Here is a 16,032-nt window from a genome sequence, read left to right as displayed (position 1 = left end):
TCACAGGAATGGAAGAAAAAGTATCCAATGTACACAGCCCTTCTATGAAACTAATATATACTTCTCAAATGAAAGAAACAACTTAATTCTAGCCCAAGAATATGGGGAGTGGGTGAGGAAGGGGACAGGAGAAGGGTGGCTGGGTGGTGGGAGGGTGACCAGAAAGATCACCTATATTTCTGTCTAACAAGGGTACAAGTGAACTTTTCTAGAACTAGAATGTAAATGTTTTGACACAATGACTATGCAAATGACATGAAATTTATGTGAACCAGCTTGATGAAAGTATTTCAAAATGTATATGAAAACACTACACTGTACCCCCTGATTGCATTAATGTATACAGCTATCATTTAATTAAAAAAAAAAAAAAAGAAAAGGGGTTTGCTAGTTTAAAACAAATTTAAGAATCTTTCACAGTGAGAAAACAAAAGGAGAAACAAAGATTATTCAGAGATTGAATGCAGGAGTTTTGCTTTGCTATTTTCCAAAAGAAATAATTATAGCTAGTGTAGGTTAGTGGAATTTTAATTTTTTCTGGAGTTATCTCAAACCTTTTCTGTGGTACTGTAGGAAGTGAGATCTTTTTCTAGGTAATTAATATCTAATGGAAAAGAATAAAGTAGAACCAGAAAAAAGTTAACTACATATTTATAATATATATTGATTATACTATATATTGTATATATTAACATATATTAATATATCATATATAAATTATTTATGTATTTTTAACTATATTTATAATCATTAATTTATTAACTATATATTTATAATAATAATATATGTTAATTATATGTAGTTAATTTTTTTCTGGTTCTACTTTATCCTTTTACATTAGATATTACCTATGTAGAAAAGGATCTCACTTCCTACAGTGCCAGAGAAAAAGGTTTGAGAACTGATTTGCCTTTACAGCAGTGGTTCTCAGCCTTCCTAATGCCACGATAACAATGAAATTGTTACAAAGGGATCGCGACTCACAGGTTGAGAACAGCTGCTTTACAAGGTTATGTCCAACTCTGTCTTTGATTCTTCCACTGGTTGAGCTGACAGCTCTATCTTCTGACTCCTGGGGTCATCACCGTCAGTTGCCAGGTTCTTTCCAACTTTTTAAATCTTTTATCAATGTTCATGGGGTAAGGAAATAGTCTTTGCTTAGGACAGAATTCTATCAATGCCTAGAATAAGAGCATGTTCACAGACCAACTATTAGAACATCCAAGTTGGGGAACTCGGAGTCCTAGTGTACAAAGCAAGGCTCTTTCTCCTAAACTTCTTTGACTATCTTCCCTGTGAAGCACTTCTCAGAAAAAAGGAACTAAAAGGCTTCTACTGACTATTGAATTGCAGTTATAAATGTTTTAGGAACCTCCTTAAGCACAAAAGTAATTCCCTATCTGACAAATACTTTCCAGCAGGCTCTATTCTGACTACTGTATAAAGGAATGAAAATCCTCCCCTGCACATGAAAAGATGCCTAGCATCATTAGTCATTAGGGAAATGCAAATCAAAACCACAATGAGATACCACTTGACACCCACTAGGATGGCTATAATAAAAAAGACAATAACAAACGTTGGCGGGGTGTGGGGAAATTGAACCCTCATATGTTGCTGGTGGGAATGTAAAATGGTACAGCTGTTTTGGAAAACAGTTTGGCAGTTCCTCAGAAAGTTAAGCATAGAGTTATCCTGTGACCTGGCAATTCTACTTCTGGGTATATACTCAAGAGAAATGAAATGCATGTTCACACAAGGACTTGTACACAGATGTTCATAGCAGCATTACACAGAATAGGCAAAAAGTAGGAACAACCCAAATGTCTCTCACCTAATGAATGGATAAATAAAATTGTGTATATCTGCATAGTTGACTATTATTCAGCCATAAAAGGAAACAAAGTACTGATGCTACAACTTGGATGAACCTTGAGAACATTCTATTACATGAAAGGAGCTAGACAAAAAAAAGACCACATTTTATATGAGTCCATTAATGTGAAGTGTTCATCAAAGGCAAATCCATAGAAAAGGAAAGTAGATTAACAGTTGCCAGGCCTGAGAGAAGAGAGGAAAGGAGAGTGACTACTAATGTGTGTGGGTTGTTGTTTTTTTTTTTGAATGAGGGATTCTGGAAATAGGTAGTGGTGATTAATAGCTATCTAGCTATGTAAATATACTAGAAAGTACTGAGTTGTACACTTAAAATAGGTAACCTTTGTTGTATATGAATTAATCTCAATAAAACTGTTATTAAAAAAAATCCTTCCCTAGATTCCAACAAATATTTAGCCTCTGTATTAGGCTGTTAGTAAATGCTGATTGTATGCATTGAGTTTCATTTAGCAGAATTATTTTGATTTGGCCTACAGTGAAAAGCTGGCTATCACAATCTGCAGAGTGAATGCTGAGTTTGTACTGGAATAATATGGGGATCATAGGAATCAATAAGGGATTGATTTAGTAGACTCCTTACTATTTTAAGGGAATAAGAAGAATTATTTATATACCAGACAATCTCCAGCAACAAAAACATTTTTTCTGGCCAGGCTCACGCCTGTAATCCTAGCACTATGGGAAGCCCAGGCAGGTGGATCACTTGAGTTCAGAAGTTTCAGTTCAGCCTGAGCAAAGTAAGACCAGTCTCTGCTAAAAACTTGCTGGGCATTGTAGTGTTTTCTATCTCTTTTCTGGTCTTTTGCTTATTATCCAAGAGTTTCAGTATGTTTATGAGTATCACTAAGCAATAAGTACAAAAGCTACTTTGGGAAGAGAAGTTTTGGGAAATTAGTATTCTTTTTTAGTTTGAGTTTGGGGATTTTCAGTGTTATTTTAAAATTTTTTTATCTTCCTTGGATCTGAATTCACTCATCCACACTAAGAATTGGAGAAAGATGCCATTTAGGTTGGATCCAAGATGAGTTCACGTTCGACTCAGTTCTTATTTATTGTAAGTTTTTACTTGCCCTGGGATGATCATCAATTATTTATATGTACCCATCTTTCTACTTTATACCACTTTCTTCTCCACTCTGAACATTAGGTCACAGAATGTCTTTGCCTAATGTCCTAAGCAGGTCAAAGAAGAACCCATTCTTAAGGAGTACCACACACATCTTACCACTGGGGAGCCAAAGCATAGGGGTGAAGTTCAGAGAATTTGTAACCACATTAGAAATTGGTTCTCTGCTGTGAAAAATTGCTGCTGTTGGTCGTTTATTTCCTGAGTGACATTAGAGGTATTTAAAATGATTAGAGACCTCCATCACCACCTGCTGATCTCTTGCATGGGGAGATGGCCCCACTGCCTTACTATCTCTTCCTTAGGTCGCTGCTTTGTTCTTGGCTGTTACGTTGTTCTCCAGGTCATTTTTCTTTAATTTTTTCCATTTTTCCTTTTCTTCTGGTCACCTTAACAGAATTACGCTTTAACTCAGGGTCACTGTTAGGGCAGTTTGGTGGTGTGAGCCCCAGAACAAGTCTCCATGGATTAGCTCTGCATCTTTGGTCAAGATATTTAGCTTTCCCAAACCTCAGCTTCTTCACCTGTAATTTAGGGTTAGTGATAGTATCTTGGAGAATTTGCTAGGATTAAATGAGATAACCCACATAAAGCACTTACATTTATAGAACACTTCATTTGTACATTTTGAAGGAGACCACAAGCAGTTAGTCCTACAGCTCCTGTTAAAAGCAAAGCAATTTAAAGATGCCTGTCATTCGAAGTGGCATGTTATTATAACTTGAGGTTATTATGCGAACTAAGTAAGATAATCCATGCAGGTTAAAACTATAACCTGGCATATGGAAAGTTCTCACTCAGTGCCAATTATCATCATTGTCGTCGTCGTCATTATTTAAATCATTCCTGTACTGCTAGTGGGAAAAATTAAAAGGGTATTTGGCTACAGCATGAGATTGATTCATCCCGGCGTGGCTGAGCCCTGTCCTGAGGTCACTTTGCATGGCCAGCAACTTGACTGTCCTTCTCTTGTTCTTTCAGCTGCACAGTTGGACAGCATTGGCTTCAGCATAATCAGGAAATGCATCCATGCTGTGGAAACCAGAGGTAAAGTGGTTTAGCAGATGGCATTGTTCTCATGGAAGGTCTGGCATCTGGTGAGGAGTCAGACTTGTTACCTGCTGTTTCCCGACTTTAAGTGACTCATTAACTCCCCAAGTGCCATTGTTGCTGTGTTTCTATAAGTCCTGCTGGTTTGTAGAGGGGTTCTCAGCTGAGTTTGTGTCATCAACTTCTTTGGCTATTCAGAAAAATGTTTTAAGTGTACGTATACATAAGACACGTAGGATTATAGAAATCAGTCACTGAAATTCGAATTTTAAAGTGCTGTACTAAAAAAACCTAGTTGGGATATAGTAATATCTGTGTTTCTTTGTTAACACTTTAATAGTGTTACAGGGGTTTGAAAACTAACATAACTTAAAAGTAGTAATATTTCAAGATATCTGTAACAGTAAATTATTAAATAAGCTTTAAAATATCTGTGAATTCTGACCAAGTTGCAGGTATTTCTAATGCTATTGTGATTTGTTGCCTACATTCCTAATGGAAGGAAATGTTTAATGTTAGTTAAGATAAAGATGTCACTGTTTTCCTGTCTTAGTTCACAGACACCCTGAATTCTTAAGGTGGCATTTGGGGTCAGTGAACCCCAGGTGCCCTAGGGAGCCAGGCCTGGGGACCTTCCAGGTGGAGGGAAGAGGTCATACCCCTCTTGCCCAGAGACCTTTCCTGGGTCCATAGGTGCAGCATGTTGAGATCAAGGAAGCTGGTTCATTCTAAAGGTTTCCACCCCACCCTTGGAGACTGCTACAAGGGAGATCCCTTTGTTCTAGCAGGTTGGAGTTTTCAGTACACTGGTCTGTTGTACTCCTGAGAAAAGGTGTTAACCATCTTTCCACTGGATTTGATTTGAACCATTATCAGAGATGTGAATCTTCTATATTCAACACACTCTCAAATAAGTTCTGTATTTTAAAGCAGCAGGGTCCATAACTTTTACTAGTTGAGAAATATAAACATTTTTATAAAGACTATGAAGCATTGTATAGAGGGGTAGGGGAAAAACATCTAATAACCTCATGAGCCTCTACTCCTGTGTATCCAGTTAAAAGGTATTCTTTCCAAAGTAGCTATTTAATGTGTGGAAACATTTTTTTTTTTAAATGCTTGCTTTTTTCTGATGTACGTCCCTTAAACAGAGAGTTAAGGCAGCTTATAAAAATACACAGACTATATCCAGAGACTATAAAGTAGAAGTAGGTAAGATTTCTGGAAATAATTGAATTTGAGGAAATAAGGATATAGGCCAGATTGAGCCAGAAGGATGTTTACTCAATGGTATTGTTAAGGTGCAAAATCAGAAACTGACCAAACATCTCAAGAATTGGTTAAATCAACAGTGTACACTGATGTAGTAACAAGCTATGAATCACTAAAAATGTAGTGCACATACATTTCTTGACATCCACCATTCCTTTAATTATATACATTAAGTGAACACTGCAAGTTATAAGGCAACTGCCCGGTATGAACCCGTGCTGGGAGTGGTGGTGGTGGGGTCCCTCTGCTCAGTGGTGCTGTCCTCTGATTTTATACTGTCTTCCTTTGACTCATTGTCTTTGCCTTAACTGTAGTTTCTAACCTTTTTTTAATAGTCTGGAGCAGTGGTTCTGAACCTTCCTAATGCTGCGACCCTTTAATACAGTTCCTCATGTTGTGATGACGCCCAACCATACAATTATTGCTACTTCATAACTGTAATTTTGCTACTATTATGAATCGTATGAATTGACCCCTATGAAAGGGTCATTTGACCCCAAAAGGGGTCGCGGCCCACAGGTTGAGAACCACTGGTCTAGGGGGAGCTAGGATTGTATGAAATTCCAGGAAAGCACAAGGATAAAAGAAATTAGCACCTCAGATCTTTCAAGCCCCTCAGCTGTCATGTCACTGAATAGTGTTTACTGCTGGGTAACTTGGGGCCCATCTCTTAGTTTTGGAGCAGGAACTGTTTCCTAGCCCATGAACCATGCAGGGTGGTGTACATGATTTTAACCTGTTGTTTTTTAGCTATGAAATCTTAAATATGCCAAGCCACTTACTTCTAGTCTAATTGAACAGTTCTTTGTGTTGAGTGGTGGGGTCTTACTTTTTTTTGTTTGTTATAAATAAAGAATATTTATATTATAAGAAAGGAATGGATCTTCTAATTGTTTAGTCTTGGGCAATTTTCCCTAAAATTGAAAATGTCCTTATACCTCAATATTTTCTTTCTATGTATAAAAGTGGATTGTCAAGTATTTGTCCTTTTCTGTTGTATGAAGTTTTAACTGTGTCATTTTTGGCTTTTTATGTTAAAAAGTTGGTAAAATATGACATTTTACAATATATATTTTGCATTTTTAAAAATTCTTTAGATGCTGCCTTTGGCAAGAGAAGAGGAAAATTTCTTTCCCCTCTGATGGCTGAACTAACACGAGGGCTGAAGTGTGCAGCACATCCGTGAAATCCTAGACAGCTGTACCAAATCCCACTCCTTTGCTAAGAGCTGAGCTGAGTGACAGGGGACTTTAATTAGAGCAGCTTGTAGAAGGACTGAGAAAATGAAAAAATAAGTGCATTTGGCTGGGTTGGCCTGACTTGTGTTCTGATGTGCCTCTAATTAAATCATCACTGTTTCTTTTCTCAGGGATCAATGAGCAAGGGTTGTACCGAATCGTGGGGGTCAACTCCAGAGTACAGAAACTGCTGAGTGTCCTGATGGGTGAGTGCAGTGTGCCTATGGCCTGGCGGGTCCTTAGGGAGGTCCACTCTGACAAATGACCAGGTCTGTGAGCATGGACAACTTTTGTGGATGTCCAAGAGGTGTCACCCTGAAATTAACTGCCCCGTGGCCATTTGTCATGGCTGCAGGCACTACTGGGAAATGTTCTGAGTAGGATTAGGGAAAACAAAAAGGGTCAGGTCCAAGGCACCACACCCTCTGTAGACTCCACACTGCTGGTCCCAATGGAGCTTGGTCACTCATGTGACTACCACACCCTACTCTGTCCGTAATAGTGCATGACTCCTTCTGTACTCTTTTGGGGCAAGTATTTAGTGGGACACACCCATTATCCCAGGAAGGGCATCGTTCTAGCCTACAGAGGATCTTGGACTCATGTTCCTATGACAGAGCAGGTGTCGTGTAACTCAAATGTATATAAGCAGATAAATCTTCTGATCCTCTTTGCTTCTAGATTTCAACCTAGTACCTGTCACTTGAATAGCAGAACCTTTCCTGTTGCTGGCCAATAGAAATATAAAACCACTGTCTCTAAATGTGTGATATTTGAATCAAAAACCCATGAGCCCACGAGCCAAGTTTGCTTAGGCTGCAAATTTCCTGTATTTTTAGATATGAATGCAGCCAGCCTCAGTGAGTCACATGGATCTAAATGGCAAACAGATCAGATTTCACAGATTGGTGACTATTATTCATCCCTGTGGAAGCCCCAGCTGTGCACTTGCAGAGACAGACTGTCACTTGGGGTCCCAGTTCGGTGCTCTGAGCAGGGACCATTCTCTTATTAGTATTTATGATATCTTATGCCATCCTAGTTTCTGTAAATGGCTTTCATATGTAAAGAAATGTCCTCTCTCGTGATATCCAGAATGACTCTCTTCTCTACTTCTTTTTCGGAGAGCCACTCACCTTTGGGAGGCAAAACCCTATTGTATTACTAGTTACAGTGAGATCTGTTGTTTAAAACTATGATCATTTATGAGGTACTCTACCACTGAGTATCTATTTTTTGGTTAAGATTTAAAATATGGTTAGTTTTTCTTTTTAATTATGAACATTCTATTTTGAGATAGTTGTGAATTCACATGCAGTTGTAAGAAATAATGTGTGGAAATCCCATGTACCATTTACTCAGTTTCCTCTGATGCTAACATTTTGCAAAACTATATTTTAATGTCATAAGCAGAGTATTGACATTGGTACAATCAAGATGCAGAACATGTCCATCACCACAGGGGCTCCTTGCAATGCCCTAACCATCTGCTTCACTCCCCACCTTGCACCCCATCATAAACAGAAATATGTAATACATAACCTGTTGGCTATGTTTTTCAGTCAGCATAATTCCCTCAAGATTTTTTTAAAGTTGTTGCATATATCAATAGTCTGTTCTTTATGTTGCTAGATCAGTGTTCTCAACCTGTGGGTCGTGACCCCTTTGTAACAATGAAAATACATCTTGCGTATCAGATATTTACATTACGATTCCTTACAGTAGCAAAATTACCGTTATGAAGTAGCAACAAAAATAATTTTATGGTTGGGGTCACCACAACATGAGAAACTGTATTAAAGGGTCACAACATTAGGAGGCATTAGGGAAGTTCAGAACCACTGTGCTAGATTGTTCCATTGCATGGATGTACCCCACTTTGTTGAACTGTTGACATCCATTGAATGTCATCAGGGTGGTTTCCAGTTTGGGGCTATTGCAAATACAGTAGCTATAAACATCTGTATAGGTTTCTGTGTAGACATGCATTTGTTCCTCTGGTATAAATGCCCAAGTATGCAATTGCTGGGTTGTATATTGATATGGTTAATCTTTGAGAAATTCTAACACAAGGAAGATTAAGAGTCTAAGAGCTATCAATCCTTAGTTTTTTATTTCAGATCACAGCTACATTGGACTGTGTATTCTTTCCGGAGCAGATTGTCAGGCACTAGAGATTAAACTTTAGGAGAAGCCTGTTCCTTTCTGCAAAGAGTCCTGGCAGGGTGGGATATGTGTATATATGTGTATGAAAGCTATAATGCAAAACATATTAGTGCTTAATATAAGCTGAGTCTGGAAGATTTAATAGTGAAGGGGAGAGTAGAAGAATAATTCAGATTCAGGAAGTATTATGAGCAGTGGCATGGGGGCAGAAATCAGGGTTCATGGTGGCTATAGCAGAGGATATTGATTCTATGGTTATAATAATATCTGGAAGAGCCCAGCCTGAGCAATATAGTGAGACCCTATCTCCACAAAAAAATCAAGAAATTTGCCAGGTAGGGTAGTGCACACCTGTACTCACAGCTGTTGGAGGGCGGAGGCAGGATGATTGCTTGAGCTCACAAGTTTGAGGTTGTAGTGAGCTATGATGCCCTCCAGCTAGGGCAACAGATAAAGAGACCCTGTCTGTGTGGGTGGGGGTGGAGAATTCTCAAAGAAAGAGAAGGCTGGGACAGGAAAGTTAAAACTGAAAAGCTGAGATGGTTTCTTTTGCTGACTATCTTGACTATTGTGCTAATGAGTTTGGTGTGTTTTTTTTCCCCCCTATGGGAAATAAGAAGCTGTTAAAAGTTCTAAGTAGTGAAGTTGTATGCATTATGACTCTTCTGCACACAAAAGTGTCAAGAGGAAAATTTATAATAGTTTACAGGGGAAAAGGCATTTATTTGTTCCCATAACTGGTAATTCCAAGATGATAGAAACATGGCGAGGTCTGGGGACTCTAGTGACGTCTTTATGTTTATTGGAACCTTTCTCTTTTCCTTTTTCTAGCTTCTAATTATCTGTGACTTCGGCTGGCCTTAGTGTTGGCTTTCTTCTTTGTGATAGTTTCCCAGATAGGTTTGGCCTCAGCAGTCCTTGGAGCCTATGATCACTGAGAACAGAGGGTCTTTCCTGACAGTGTTGGCAGAAGGCTCCAGGGACTTCAACTGGCCAGTAAGGGGCTATTCACATGATTCATTTTTGAATCTCAGGCCAATAACATGGACTACAGCAGATGGATCCAGAAGGCCTGGATCCTGGGACTGTCTCTGGGGATGTGGAAGAGGAGACAAAAGGGTGGGATGTAGGGATAGCTTAGTCCATGGAACCCAGTAGATAGAGCAGGATTATTAATAGAATGATGGAGGAGTACTTTCCTGAGATCATGGCTGCTGGTAGATTATAAAAAGCAGTATATCTGACACAGGTGTAACAAGACCAGATTCTAGCCTTAGGAGGGTAGCCCTGCCTGAAATGCCAAGCATGTATTTCATAATGGGGAGACATGGAAGAAGACAGTTGCAGTAGATTAGCTAAGGCATACCCTATTGGGGGATGAACCAAATAGCTGAGCTGTGGTCAGGACAAAAGGACAGGCTCAAACTGATTATATAGAGAAAATCAACAGGACCTTGTAACCAACTGGATATGAGAAATTAGAAGGGGCAGAGAGATTTCAGACATGACAGATTATTATGTAAGGTGATACAAATGAAAAGAAATATGACATTTTAGACTGCTTTGCAAATCTAAAAAAGAACTACTTTAGCTCAGTTGTGTGAAGCAAAAGGGTGGTTATGAAAGAATCTTGTTTTTATCGCTTCTCGGTGGCCTTCAAACAAGATGCGTAGCATTTGTCTTATTGTCTTCCTCAGTTTTCCTAGGGATAGAGAAAGTCATCATGAACATCTGAGAAATGGCATGAAAAAGTAATAACCAGCAGCTGGGACACAGACATTACAGATAGACTGGAATCCAATTGTGAGAGCTAAACAGAGCTGAGTGATGACCACAGTGCTCATAGGAAGTGGAGAATATCTGTGATTCTTCCATGAGTGAAGTTAAAGTTTGAATCTCACAATTGAAGAATCATCTCCCTTCTCTGTTCTCATCTTCATCAGCTCTTGATACTGGTCCTGGACTTTTCTGGCCAAGAGTGAAAAATAAATATGATTCCTGAACTCCAAAACCTTTCCTGAGATGGCCAGGCCAAGTGTGAACCTTTCATTCACTCTTCCTTTTTTATACATCCATCGGGTACTCTGTTACATCCCAGGCACTGTGTAAGATTGGGTTTCTTTCTCTGAGCTCTCAAAAGTGGAAGTGTGTTTTGATTATTAAAAGGGTGGCTTAGAATTAAGTAAAAACAGAGACTTGTTTTGATCACTTTGAATTTAGTTTTTGTACTCTTAATACCTTAGGGGACTTTAGGTTAGAAGAGGAATATAGAAGCATCTTCCTTGCACTGATGAGGATTCCTCTAGAAACCGGCCTGTAATTCCTCCTAGCGAGGGCAGTGGACCTTTGTACTAGTGTCCTACCAAGAGCCACCTTTGATCCCTTCCTCCTAGCAACACAGGTCATTAGTCTTTAGAAAGAGAAAAGGGCTCATAAAGGCATGAAGATTCCTCGATTCAATTCCTTCTGTTTGTGTGTACTGGAACCCCTCCTCCCCCTCCAACAGCAAGTGAAGATAAATCTTTCCAAATTTTAGCCCAGTTTTTTTCTATAAACTGTATACACCAGCTATATGCTTGTTCAGAACAGGTCTCTGTTTCAATCTCTATGTTTTAAATACATTTTTTCCCTAATTAAAATTTATGCCTGGTCATTATAGAAAATTGGGAGAAAGACAAAATGTAGAAGAGAACAAAATTTCTGCAGTCCGGAAATAACTGACCATTTTATCATATCAAATCAGTTTATCATATCATTGCCTTTTTAATATAGCGTAACATAGCAATGTGTTCACAAAATTGAGCTCATATTGCAGGCCTTTTATAGGCTGTGCTCATGTAACACTGTGGAGTGTCTGTTTCCTCCTGTAATTCAAGTTCTTGTACAGTGTGATTTTCTTAGTCGTCTGCTATGTAGATGTACTATAACTTTTTGATCGGTCCCATGTTCTTGGAAATGTAGGCTAATGATAGTTCTTCAGCATTCCAGAAGGCCCTCAGGGGAACATCCCTTTGGGATGGGACAGCAGAGGTTAAGAGTTATATTTTGGAATTAGATAAATTGCATTTCCACTGCTTCCCCATTTGACTGTAAACAAATCGTTTAAATTAGTCTAGTCTTCTGTCTCCTCAGCTGTCATAATGGCCCCGGCCCCCGTAATAATGTGAGGATGAAATGAAAAGAAGCCAGTGGCTTGCTGAGTCCAGAGCCCTCCACATACTTAATAAAAATGTTAGCTGTCTGAATTTTTTATTTCTATATTCATCTTTAATTATTTCCTTAGGGTTTATTTTAAGATGTTGATTTGCTGGGTCAAGGTATGTGCATGTTTTGAAAGCTCTTAATTGATACTCTCTGCTGTCAGCAAAGTCCGAGAAGAGTATCCTATTCCCCACATCCTTGCCATGCTGTGTATTACTTTTTTGTATATAAATTATGAACATTTTAAAAATAGATCTTCCTGTTGTTTGAGTTTATGTTTCTTTAATTTTGGGTGCGGTTGGATACTTTTACATGTTTATTGCTAATTTATATTTCTTTTGTGAATATCCTGTTTGTGTCCTTAGCCTATTTTTCTATTATTGAATTTGTGTTTTGATTATAAGACATTTTGAGGTATAAAGGTTATGTTATCGGTATTTTTTCCCCAGATTATTATGTCTTGAACCTGATGGCACTTTTGTTTTTGTTGTCTTACCAGTGTCTTAAATTTGTATAAAGTCTGTCTAGAGAAAAGATGGCTAGACTGGCTTATGCCTTGAAAGACCTTCCCCACTCCAGGATTACAGAAACCTTTTGTTTTCCTTAAAATCCATCTGGAATATATTTATGCGAAATGGAAACTCTTTTCTCAAATTCTTATCCTACTGGCCAATCGCCATGCAATGAGAAACCCTCCTCCTTATTGTAAGTTTTGTACATCAGCCTGTAATTATTCTTTTTGCACATTGGGGCCTATCGAAGGAGTTTTTGCACATATTTTTCTAAAGACAAAATCCTTTTCTGTTTGTTTTTCTGCAATTCTCTTTTAAAAAATGTATCCTCATTTTTCACCTTTCTAAGGTTTTTCTCCTGATTTTCACATTCTAGCTCAAACTTGCCCTATGTTCATATCACTCAAATTTCTGCTGGGCTGACTATTATTATTTTGCTATTTATAATACAGATTTTAATATTGTATTTGAATTCTTCAGTGTCTTCACTAACTTATTTACCTCTTTTCATTTCTGTTTGTCAACTATCACCTTTATTTCAGTCTGTTTGTGGTTTTCTCTTTATGTCTTATTTCGTAGTGTCTATATTTTTCCTGACTTTTGTTTGTATTGAGCAAATGTTTTTCAAATTATTTTTCAGAGTGCTTTAGTCTCTGTATGTCATGCCAACAAATATTTTATAAGGTTTTATATCTTCTATGTAATCAAATCTCAACACAGACGGGTTTATAAATCTTTGCTATTTAGTGTACTACGGACAGATTTCTGTTTTTTCTGTTGCAATTTTCCTGAATCCTGTAAGAATCATTCTCTTACATGATGATTGGAAGGCTGTTGTACATGATTTGTGCCAACTCCTGGCATTTCTAAATCTCTCCTGTCATGTGAACTATAAGCCTGAATGGATTTCTCCTGGTTCCACTATGTGGTCATGGTCCTGGGAGAAGTGGTTACTCTCAGTTAATCTGAAGCATGCTGTGGTTCTTCCCTTGTCACTCTCATATCTTCTAGGACTTTTCCTCCTTCTGAATTCATTTGCCTTGATCTAACGGGCCACCTCTCTTAGCTTTGTGCAGTGGCAGTACCATAAAGGGCCACCTCTTCACTTCTGCCCCCCAGTCGGATTTCATTGCCACCTCTTGCTGCTTCAGAAACCAGATCACTCAGTGTGTGTGCTGGTGGAGGAATGGGAGGTGGTGTGTCCTCCTCCCCAGGGAGGTTTTCAGGTGGGCAGAGAGCTATCACCTATCACATCATTCCCCCAAATGGGTTTTCCTCTGAGCTTTTTCTGGTGGATATTTCTCTGGTGATAGGAGAATGTTGACTGAGAACTCAACTTTTTGTACCTATTCCAAATATTTACTTCTTTCTTCTTTTGTTTTATTACTGTCTTACCATGATGATAAAGGAATAAAGATTTAGCATTATTATTTTTCTCGTCATGTCCTATAACTTTTTCATTTCTTTCCCCCAATGTTTAAAGTAGAGCTAGTGCAACAGAGAACACAAGGAAGGTGTTACATACATACCTTGTATAGCAGTACTTTAAAGCACAGAATTACAGTAACATGCCTCACCCATGTTCTGTTCCAGCCATAAACTATTCATCCTCACTCCAGAACCTTGAATGTCTGCATTCCTTTTTTTTCCTGTATCCTTCATTTCCCACACTTTTTCTCAGAGAGGCATAAATAAAAGCAATCAAAGACTTCTTTCTGAAGAAATCCGAAAGTAATATTCATTGTGATGATTTCTAAGACCTAAAGACTTGCATAGTAATGAATGTAAAGAATCCCAAACTTTAAAAACTATAGCTTACTAGAAACAAGGGAGCCATGCAGAGAACAAACTTCCAGTAAAGGAGAGCAGATAAGTGGCGTCAGGACCAGGAGGTAATAGACTACTTGTACCAAGGGTTGGTCTGAGAGCTAGGGAGGTGGCTGCTATAACGACTCCCAGTTTCCAGAGAAGGGAGACCACAGACAGAAGGTCACCTTCCTCTCTGACCCTGCCACCTCCACCTTTGCCTATTGGAATGTGTCAGACAGGCTATCCTAACACAGGGATTTGAGCCATTAAGAGCTTTTGGATCTCAAAACAGAAGTGGCTGTGGATACTCTGGACTCTTAGGCACCAGATAGGGGAAATAACTAAGGTTTTTAGGATTTAATTTATGAATTACCATATAGCCCATTCCTAAGCATTTCTACCCTGTCCTTCTGTTACGTATTTATTTACATATGAGATGAAAATGTAGTCCATATAATGACCTGTATGCAAATATTTATATCAGCTTTTTTCATAACAGCAAGATTGGAAGCAGTCCAAATGTCCATCAACTAGTGAATGGATAAACAAATTATGGCATATCCAAAACATTAAATACTGCTCAGTAATAAAAGGATTGAAGTACTGGTACATGTAACAACATGGGTGGATTTCAAAAATATTATGTTATGTGAAAGTGGATGCCGGGAGCTGGAGGTTAAAAGGAGAGGATTGAGTATAATGGAGTAGTGGAAATTACCTCCATCTTGATTGAAGTGGTAGTTATATGACTGTATATGGTGGTCAAAAATCATGGGAGTGAAGATTTTAAAGAGGGTGAGCAAACCTCAATAAACTTGACTTTAAAAACACCCACCCATACATAAGAGGGTTCTCAATTTTCTTCCTCCTTCAAAAAAAGGACATTAAAACAATAAAAACTTTTTAAACGTATCCACTGGGCTAAGATCAAAGTGTTTGATTATGTGTTTCTATAAGGGTAGGAGACTGTGATAAGTGGTAGCCCTCTGCCCCCCTTAAATTTCTGAGGGATATGCCTATACCCTTTGACTCAGAAATTCCACTTTGAGGAATTATTTTTACAGGTAAGATATGTGCAAAGAAAGAGTAGTTTTATATTGTTTACCATAGCAAAACCCAGGAATCAACCTTAATTTCTAATAATAGACACTGGACATTGAATTAACTATGGTATACACACACACATAAAATAAAATACTGTGACATAGATATAGAGGTATGACAATTAAGTTCATGAACTCATTCTAGAAAAAATACTACATACTTCATTGCTGAGTGTTGCTATGGCCACCTTCGAAGTACTCCCCTTGGGACGCTATGCGCTGATGCCAGCTCCTAGTCCATCCTTCAAAGCCATTTTGGAATTCTTTTTCTGGAGTGACCATTACTGTTTTTGTTGTCTGGCACACAAAAACACTCAACAACAATAATGAAAGCAAGACACTGCCATGTGCCGACACAAACATAGCTATGAGATACTGGTATACCAAGGTTATGAAACCTTATCAAGTGGTTTGTTCAGTGGGGCCAATGAGTGCATTGGTAAGTTCATGAACTTAATTGTCAGACTTTTGTATGTTGACGGCTCTGGTCATTTCTGGTCATTCCAGTAAAAGAGTTTCAAAAATGCTTTGAAGGGTAGACTAGGTGCTCAGTTGCATAACTTCCCAAGGGGAGTACTTCCAAGGTGACCATATAATATTTAGCAAGGAGGTGGGTATCACTTCTTCTAGGATAAGTTTGCGACCTTAATTGTCAG

The 16,032-nt window shown here is 38.4% G+C and overlaps 1 protein-coding gene across 4 annotated transcripts in view; it reads left to right on the top strand.

Moving 5' to 3' along the window:
* ARHGAP26 (Rho GTPase activating protein 26) overlaps positions 1–16,032 on the top strand; it is a 431,922-nt gene that overhangs the window by 261,568 nt on the left and 154,322 nt on the right. For all 4 annotated transcript variants that reach the window (XM_023515652.1, XM_023515656.1, XM_023515658.1 and 1 more), the window contains 2 exons: positions 4,007–4,072; positions 6,717–6,791. In XM_023515652.1, coding sequence (XP_023371420.1) covers positions 4,007–4,072; positions 6,717–6,791 — 141 coding nt within the window. The remainder of the gene's footprint in view (positions 1–4,006; positions 4,073–6,716; positions 6,792–16,032) is intronic.

The sequence above is a fragment of the Otolemur garnettii genome, unplaced genomic scaffold, assembly GCF_000181295.1.
Source record: "Otolemur garnettii isolate 467f Iridium unplaced genomic scaffold, OtoGar3 scaffold00003, whole genome shotgun sequence".
Taxonomy (NCBI): Eukaryota; Metazoa; Chordata; class Mammalia; order Primates; family Galagidae; genus Otolemur; species Otolemur garnettii.
This window is presented reverse-complemented; position numbering and strand designations above follow the sequence as displayed.